Raw genomic sequence first — 9964 nt, 5'->3', positions numbered from 1 at the left:
TTTGTGTGTGTGTGTGTGTGTGTGTGTGTGTGTGTGTGTGTGTGTGTGTAAAAACTAAAAGTTTTAGAACATGAAAAACTACTGGAAAACTGCTGCTCCATCCACAATTCAGTATTGTATGACTCCTGTTTCATGCAGTGTATGTGTTGTACGGAATATTTTTGATTTCTGTAATTAAACAGGACCTCACAAGTCTCAAAATTATCTATTTCGCATATCATGATCTTTGTATTATAGGGTTCTATCTTGGTGAAGAGCCGTTCGAGCCAAACCATCAAAACCTGAAGTTTATTTGTACAACACAATAAGATTTCTTCATTTTTAAATTATGGGATGTCTGAGATATGTAGTATTTCATAGGTATGTAGTCTGAGATAGTATTTCAAACAATGTCCATACTTCCAATAAAAAAATATTATTGTAGAAGATCCAGCACTAGTTTTATAAGGTTCTCTAAAGCAAATTTCTTTGATCTCATTGATCACCTAGTATCTTTTAATAAACTCAGCAGGAAAATACATTTTAATACCTTTCAGACATTTAAACCAACATAATCACCATCAGTACTGTACGTTTCAATCAATTTTTAGAAACCGAAGTTGTTCTCAACAAGATATTTTATTTCGAAAAATTCCCTTTAAGACTTTTGACAATATTACAATACAGCAGAACAAACAGTACATGGTTTTGTAAAAACACATCTTACATTTCTGCAAGTTGACCTGCAGACACATTTAAACTACAAACTTCAGTTTACTAAGCACAGTGCATGTTGCTAGCTCATTTTAACTACACTACTATTTAATGCTAATGTTAGCTACGTTTAGCAACAATATTACTCTTCTGCTTTTCTGAAGACTTTTTAATGTGCCCAAATGATAATAAAATGTATAGACCTGTAATATAATTGCTTTTTTTATACTTACATTTTTATTACTTTTAAAGAATATATACAACCAAACTTTTATTTTCTTCTTTGGCTTGCCATACTGAGACATCAGATCTGTTCTTTTCTATCAGAGTGTAAAGAGAATGTGAATGTTTTTTGGCCATGGCTAAGTTCATACTGTGGATGATGAGTGTCTGGAAGAAAGAACTTTATACCGAATTTATATTTGATTGGAAATAATTATTGTTTGGTAAATTTCTCCGCCCAAATATTACACCAAAACATAACGTAAAAAATGTATTAATACCACGAGATCAGTTCTTTTTCAACCAATATGGCAGATAGAACCTTATAATACTGAGGTCACGATATAACTTTATATACATGCCTAAAAATTCTACCTGTACCACAAATTTTCCATTTTTTATACACAAGAAGACTCAGTATCAGGATCATCTTCGTATTCTTTGTTGAAAAAACAAACTAACAAAAAAACATAACAAAAGTGGTATCACCCACCTGTACTCTTGCCATGATATTTCTGATGTAAGCACTATAATATATATATATTTTTAATGAGACTTATTTTGGAATTAAATAATACATCACTTATATTAAGTAGTTTATTCACAAAACAGAATAAATGCTAATTTTAAAAGATCATCAGTGGAACTAAAACTTGCTTGCACTGTGATCACACAATGCAAGCAAACACCTGTGCAAAAGGTCAAATTAATAAATTACTTGTGTCTTTGCAAAACACAATCTCATCCATGTCTATATTTTACCACACGCTACATATTGCTGGAAAACTAAACCCTCACACGGCAAAAGATTTCACGCAGAGTTTCGTATATATACTGTATATAGGAGTACAACGAGTTGTTGGATGACATCTGATGATGTTGAGAACATCTTTGAGAGTGGGCAAACTCTAGAGAGTTGTACATTTTAAGGGTGCATCTAACAGCTTGTGTCGACTTCTAAGCACGTGTACAGCAAAGGGCTTGAAACATATGTAAAATTAATGTGTCATGGCTAAATTTTTAACACGACCCTCAACACGTCAAACACAATTCTAAGCATTGCTGCAAGGGGGCGCTATAGTCAGCTAAGCGCAGAGGCATGTTTCATTCTAAAATGTTTTTTCAGACCAGCCATTTAATTAGAGTTCATACATAGCTGGGTTGACACTGTGTTCTGTTAGCTTGAGCAAAATCTTGCTGCAATATGTAGACTTTGTTTCAGCCCCCAAAAGGTGCTTAAAGGAAGATTCAAATGTGACTTGGCCTGTACTAAATTCAGCTGTTTTTTTTTTGTTGTTGCTCTATTTCACCCTGTCCAACTACCAGAAGCACTGTAATAGTGTTCTCCTTTGCATGTGCACCTACATGATGAGAGCTTCAAAAACAGTGACAAATATATGGGTGATTTGTCATTAATATACAGTAAATACCTTCATGCCATGTCACTAATTCTTTTCTCTATTTGACATGTAGATTTTGGCATTATATTCAGCTGGGGACTAGTTTATTTTATATCCACCAAAGTTCCGTTTTCCTGCAATGTTTTGTGGCTTACTTCAGGAATGGTGGAACAGATGTGTTCCTCCATTGCCCTTGTGGTCAGCAGCTGCATTGCCACTAAGCAGCTCGCACAGGCTCACTATGAGCCACAAATGAGAGGGTGTGCTCATCCTGGCTATTGACATCAAGTTCCTTCATCACCCTTACACTGTCTACAGCATCCTCACAAAGGCACCTACTGTTGCTTATGTACCTATCCATGTCTCTCAGATACTCCATGGTTATTGGCACTAACAGATCATTTTGATGTCAAATATGGTTTAATCTGTAAGCAAACAATAGAGTTCTACACATGGTCCTTAAATGGCCACACCTGTTCTTGGTAGTGGTTGGGATGCCCAGGCTACTGCTTCTCTTGTAAGATTTTCTGAGATGAAGGGGCGCCAGCAGTGGTGGACGAAGTACACAAACTATGGAGTTGAGTTAAAAGTAAAAGTGCTCCCTTTGAACTTTCACTTAAATAAAAGTACAAAAGTTTTTTGTCTTTAAAATTATGTCTTAAGCGCTATGATTTTTTATGGCTCTAATGTTCCTATTATAATTTTGAGCACAAGACTCTTTGCTTAATCAACTCAGTGTAAAGTATGTGAAAAGACTCTGTTATTCTTAACACACCGATCTCTTAATAGAATGATATTAATGAGTCACTGATTGATATCTATTTAAATTATATTGAGCCCAAAGCCTTCTTTTCAACTACTTAAAAGAAAATTGTGTAAATAAAGTCAGGGGTGTTATGGCAAGTTAGTGTCAGGAGTTTCATGGGTTATTTATTAGGTAGACACCAGCAAGCGGCAATCAAAAAAAGTTCAAAACAGAGCGTGTGCTCGACCCTGATTGGTGGCTTGCTGCGTGATTGTCCACCACTGCCAGCTATGTTTTGTGAGTGTAGTTATGACACCTCAGAGCAACTAGCATTCATTGCATTGTAGCAGTCCAGGAAAAATAACCACCCTAGTGGTTATAGCCTTGTATAAGGTGAGAATATTTAAAAAATGATATATGGACTGTCATTGCAATGCAATAGGTGCTTGCTTTCTTAAAGGGACTGCTGATTAGTGGTCATTTATGCTGAAAATGTATTTGGTTGCCATTTCATCTAGCCAGAGCACAGAGTATATGAAATTGATGGTATATCATGGCAAACTTTCATTGCAAGTCAGATACCTCACTCTTATGTTGGAGCCCTTAGGACCACTATATACAAGTATCCAAAAGAGACACTGCTTTATGGTGCAAATTATTGAAGACAACAATTTGCTAAAGATCACAAGAAGAAAGAGGATGGGAAAATGATATGTTGATGATGTGATTAGCTTACTCTGATTTTGGACAAAAGGTTCTGGTGTAACCTTGTTCCTGAATAAGTTTAACTCAATCAAATTTGTAGCACATTGACCTTGCATCAATCAATGAAGGACAATCTGCAGAATGTGTCCAGTACATTACACACAGTACATTATGGCAGTATTTGAACTGTAAGGCCAGGTATTTGTTCATCAGGCAGTTAGTCATCTGTTGGAAGAGTGCAAAGAGTGTAGGCGCTGCCTTGATTATGTAGAGACCCATTTGGTGACAAAAGTCATCAGCATCCTACGGACGGGATGCTAAATGCTAATTCTCTACTGTGATGAGCCATAGTGTGAAGGTATTTATAGCAAGCACTATATCACTGTCACTTTGACTTTGTTGAAAGACTAGACATGTATGCACAGGTGCACTAAACTGATTAATGAAATAACTCTGTTGTACTCAGTTATTAATTGGGTGAAGCAGCTACATAAGTAGTGAACATCTACAAAATAGGATTGCAAAGAAATTGGACAAAACTAGGTATTCTGTGTCTCAGGTCAGTCAAAATACATTCTTATCCATGCACCTATGCTAAAAATTGGTCTTAAGAAGTTGAATTGAGCATGTAGATTTTGGACCGAATGGGTTTAGCCATTCTACCATCATTCATTCATGATGTTCAAAACAGCAACAGTGAGGAATGTAAATGCAAATGTAAAAAAAAATTTATACAATTCTTGTTCCCAACTAAAATGGCAACAGGCTGGCATTAATAAGCAAATTACACTGTGAGAATTGAGCCCTATATACTGGAATTACTATAAAAAAATTACAAAGTTGTAAGATGCTGACTATGATTGAAAAGCATAGGCTCCAGGATGTGTGCAGTATCAATACAGAGATTTTGGTACACATTGTTCTTATACAATATGAAAATAAACTCGGTAAAATTAAGGGAAAAAAAAGACCTGTCCAGAATTAGTGAATTTGTGCCCATTCAAGCCTGAGAAACTCCAAGACCCTGCTGCCTGTGTATCCCAGAACTATCTAGCCCTACATACAGAATCACAGACAAACTGAACAGTGTAGCACTGCTCCCATTACGCACTGCAGATCAGTGTAATTGTGTTACAATTTACTAGTCTGCTGGACACTTTGTTTCTGTCAAAAGCTTATAACTATATTATTAAATTGCATTATAATACAGACATGACAGTAACTGAAAAAAAAGAGAGTACAGATTATAAAATATACTGCTTGTTGCTCCAGAAGTCCAGAGTCCTACACCATACTTTTTTCATGCCTTCCTGAAAAGAAAAAAGTTCAGATCCTGCACATGGGGCCCAAGCAGATGGTCAGATGCAGCTCTGCCAATGCCAATCCCTAAGTGGGAAAAAACAGCTCTCAGACCTCCTCGGTTTTCTTTCACTCTTCCATTAGTCTAGTCTGGCTCAGTCGAGTTGGCTGTGTCATACCTCTCTACACCGTCACTTCAGTCTTGCTGTTACTGATATAGTATGGGTGGGGAGGCAGGTAATGCTGGCTGTGTGAGGTCAGCTCATTGACCTGCTCCAGTAGTGTGCTCTGCTTTTTAGGGCCATATGTGTGGCGACGCCCAAGAACCTCTGATGCCTCGCGGCTCCTTAGCATGCCTGGGGTGGAAATGGTGTTGGAGCCATAGGGCAGTGGGTGTGAGCACGTCACCTTCATGCTCTTGGCCTTGTGTCCATTTTGTTTTTGGCAAGGCATCTCTGGGCTATAAGGGTTGGTCGGCTCCGGTTCAAGCTGCACTGGGTGCAGGGGTAGTGTGCCTTTGGTCGTCAAATCCGAACCGTGTCTCCGGTTTGTGTAAAAGTTTTCATTAGCCTTCTCAGCTGAAAATACAAGCAGAAACAAACAATGGATGTTCAAAGTGAGCCAATAAATATGCAAAGCCACCTTACACCAATCAGGCATAACATTATGGCATTACAACATTATGACCGGTGAATAAATAACACCGGTTATCTCTTCATCATGGCACCTGCTAGTGGGTGGGAGAAGCAAGTAAACATTTTGTCCTCAAAGGTGATGTGTAGAAGCAGGAAAAATGGGCAAGCATAATTATTTGATCGAGTGTGATGAGGGCCAAATTGTGATGGCTAGACGACTGGGTCGGAGCATCTCCAAAACTGCTGCTCAGTGGTCAGTATCTATTAAAAGTGCTCCGAGGAAGGCACAGTGGTGAACTGGCGACAGGGTCGTGGGAGGCTTATTAATGCATGTGGGATTTGAAAGTTGGTCCGTGTGGTCCGATCCAACAGACGAGCTCCTGTAGATCAAATTGCTGAAGAAGTTTGTGCTGTTAATGTTCAACGGGTCAGGACTGTTACAGAAGCAAAAGGAGGACCAACACAATATTAGGCACGTGGTCATAATGTTATGCCTGATCAGTGTATATGCAAAACTGTGAAGTTAATCTGAACTTGTGGCAAACATGCCTTAGTTTCCACAATGAGCACTTTATTGGAGCAAGCTCTACACAATGAATTTAGTCCCTCTGAGAAATATGTCTGTAAAAAGAAGACTAAGCTAAATATTTCCTGTACATGATTATAAGCAAAATGTGTTGCTATGGTGAAAATAATGTCAGAAGTGGTCTATATTAGGTTTGAACACGTTTTCAAGGGATCCGAATGGTCCAAGATGGTAAAATATATTAAATTATTTGTTTGCCCACAGATTGTTTTAGTTATTTTCATGTATCCATAATTAACACTTATTCATTCATTTTCAGTTAGCACTTCCTGGTAATGGCCACAGTTGATCCAGTAAGTGTTTTAGGTACAAGGAGATCAAAGGAAGCCAGAGAAGATGGAAAAACCAACAGCAAAAAAAGATACAAAGCACAGACTGTAATCCAAGTTCTGGATAAAATAAAGTGGATTTTAGTGATGGTAACATTCTTCTGGGTTACAAAAAATCAAGTACAAATATGTTAAAGCTTTAGGTGTTCAACCCATTAATTTGATCTAAACGTTTTAATGCAGTTGTATTTAGAAATTAGCTTTGAAAATCAGTTTCTAGAGATCTGTTCTAGATCTGTTTAACCCATTAAGATGTAAGTTGCCTAAATTCACACATTTTGATTGCCTTGAAACTGTCTAAAGCTCTAAAGGAACAGTATATATGGACACAAACATAGTCTATAATATTATAGACTGCTTAATTCAATATTATTCAGGTGACCTTTCTAACCCTGAGCTTGAAACCAACATTTAGCTGTAGGCAGAGCATAATGCAAAACAATCCATGTAGTAGAGACAGGATGGTCGCCTGGGAGAACAAGGCTCTTTCGTGTACATCAATATCCTAAGATTAGCAAATATCAATGGCAAGGAGCACAATGTCTCAGTCAGCAGTGAGCCAAACATTTAAATTCTCTTGCTGCTGTCTTCTCTTAGACTTGTTTCCTCAATGCTCTAATGGATTACCTGGAGGAAAACCTTGGTTTCGAGTGACTGTTTTTGGCAAAACATCCACCATAATGCATTAGTTTATCTGCCAGCATTTTTCAAACAGCTGTCTGCCAACTAACATCATTTAATGAGCTGGACGTTGATGCGGAATAATGTAATTTATAAGAAACGTTCATATTAAGTATTATCTGAATACTTGCCATCAGTGTTGTGCGAGTTACTAAAAAATAGTAACTAGTTACAGTTACTCGTTACTTCATTCAAAAAGTAACTTAGTTACTTGTTGATTACTTACACCAAAAAGTAATGCGTTACTGTTAAAAGTAACTTTTTAGTTACTTTTTAAAAGAACGTTCTTTAATGTTCCCATTAATGCCCTTTTATGTGTTATGATCTATACAAACACAAAACTGACTTAAACACAAATTTTATTTTTAAACACTATTTTATTAAAGTCAGACCAACACAAACTGAATATATCACAAGGATTTCTAAAATAAATAACAAAACAAGCTGAATAATATATTCACAATCAAAAACTTCTGCTGTTGTGTTGAGCTCTTAAACATGTTCCTTTCACAGCTGAAGTATGAAAACTATCAACAATGTAGAACAGAACAGCGGATTAGCTTCTAGCATGAAGTTGCTGTTTAGCGCAGTAGATATGAACTTCGAACCAGAAAGACACAGCTTACATTTGACTTAAAAGTCTTTATGCTCAACTAAAGTGAAATAATGAGCATATTTCCACTTTGAGAAACTCGTCTTGCTCTCGCCTCGACTCACCATTACTGCCGCACAGACCTGAATAAACGGAGACACGCCCACAGTGCGTCTTTTTCGTGTTTACAGAGGGTAATCCGGTAATCCACCAATCCTACAATGCGTCTCTGCTGTAAGCAGGTTAAACTGTAGTCTACACTTCAGACGAAATTCATTCATTTGAAAAAGTAACGGGTAACGCACCATACGGTAACGGTAACGAAGTTACTTTCTTTTTAAAAGTAACGCGTTACAGTATTAGTCACTGTCAAAAGTAGCGCGCTACTGCCTAACACTGCTTGCCATAATTTATTGCTGTTGAAATGTTACATTGATTTTATTTTGAATCTAACACTACTCGATTCTCAGACTTACTGTTGCATTTGGATGTTTTTAGCTTTAAGGTTTTTTTTTTCAAATGCAAAACAAAAATATGCTTATTTTGTTTGCCACCACACACTATACATTATCCTCAATCAGTGTGCGGAATAAGAGTGTAACAATAACAGCATAGCATCTGATATGGAATTGCAATTTACAATGACTTCTATTCACCTCAGGTCTGCTGATGTATCAGCAATGTTTACAGTGTTTACAAAAAACACTAGACTGCACAACCACATCGCTGTCTCTGTACACACCTGTTTCTTCTTTACATACTTATTTATATTTATATATTTACTCCTTTATCTTTCATCTATAATGTAAATTGTTATTAATATAAGTTTTACTCTCTGGGCTGCTCTTATATGTGACTTTCCCTCTGGGAAGAAAAAGTTAGCAATCTGTCTGTCTGTCTGTCTGTCTGTCTGTCTGTCTGTCTGTCTGTCAATGATTAGATCACTTTGGTGACTATTTCTTTTGATAATTGAATTTATCTCAGCGTAAAATGAAATTAGCTGCATCATTATATCATTAGTGTCACCAAGCCCACATATTGTAAAAGAAATTCAAGTCTGCATAAGATTTTGTTAGCAGGTTTCTTTGCTCTTTGTTTAAAAAAATGACACATCGCCTAGAAAAATCCAATTAAGTTTGAATATTGGCAGTCATAACTTGTTAATATTGATAATGGAACCTCTGGTGCTGACTCCCATGTCATATTTGCTACTTACCTTGGTAATAGAATTCGGGTAAACTATTTATGAGAAGAGAAATACAATAGGCAGCCAACTTCTGGGCTTAATTAATGGTACATTCAATAAGGTCTTCACTCGTCTTGCCGATGTCTGACTAAATTCAAGTACTCTGTCCTAAGGGTTTAAACGATGACATTCTTGCTGTTTCTTTAACATCGATGTAATAACTCACTCTAAGTATTCAAGCATGCTTACCTACTGCTTTCAACGATGCATATTTGTTGAGCTCAGGTTGCTCATAGGTGTGAGAAATCTGTCCCAATGTAGCATATGGAGACATTGGTGTACCCAGTGTGGGGTACGGGGACACTGGTCCTGGGCCCACATTGTTTATCTGGTTGCTTTCTGAAATGAAGAGAAGAGATAACGGAAAAAGAAATTATTTAAATGACAAGGGAATTTAAATGAAAATAGAAATTTCTGAGTGCAAAAGTATGCATGTGAAGAAGAATTGTTTACTCGCTATTTCATATATGCAGTAGTCCCCTCATCACCCATAGTTCTTTTTGAATACATATAAAAAACCGGGTCATTTGCACATCACTCGTGTGCTCTTACTCCTGCTGAGCTTCAATATTCATAATAAATTGGATTTTTCTTCTTTTCTTATTATTTGACGCCATTTTCATATAAAGCTTTTAAGGCTTGTCCAGTCGAGGGACACAAATGCCCTAAGTAACAAAACTATTCGAGAGCTCCACCAGCAGACAGCTGGTCAATTGAAGGGTGCACAGCAGCATGGTAAATTAACTATTGGAGGCCAGCCAGATGTTGTGACCATTATTTCTAACTGCCCTGTTAGACCCCTATATATTGTGGTAATCATTAGGAAACAGC

The 9964-nt window shown here is 37.0% G+C and overlaps 1 protein-coding gene across 1 annotated transcript in view; it reads right to left on the bottom strand.

Annotated features, from left to right (window-relative positions):
• Positions 1 to 599: 599 nt before the first annotated feature.
• Positions 600 to 9964, bottom strand: part of shisa9b (shisa family member 9b) — a 45294-nt gene continuing 35929 nt past the window's right edge. Inside the window, exons 3-4 of the mRNA XM_083524535.1 lie at positions 9323 to 9472; positions 600 to 5642 (exon numbers count right to left, since the gene is read on the bottom strand). Coding sequence (XP_083380661.1) covers positions 5248 to 5642; positions 9323 to 9472 — 545 coding nt within the window. The 3' untranslated portion in view covers positions 600 to 5247. The remainder of the gene's footprint in view (positions 5643 to 9322; positions 9473 to 9964) is intronic.

Source organism: Silurus aristotelis, assembly GCF_946808225.1.
Source record: "Silurus aristotelis genome assembly, chromosome: 21".
Lineage (NCBI taxonomy): Eukaryota > Metazoa > Chordata > Actinopteri > Siluriformes > Siluridae > Silurus > Silurus aristotelis.
The sequence above is the reverse complement of the archived record's forward strand: the minus strand, read 5'-3'. Positions and strand labels throughout refer to the sequence as shown.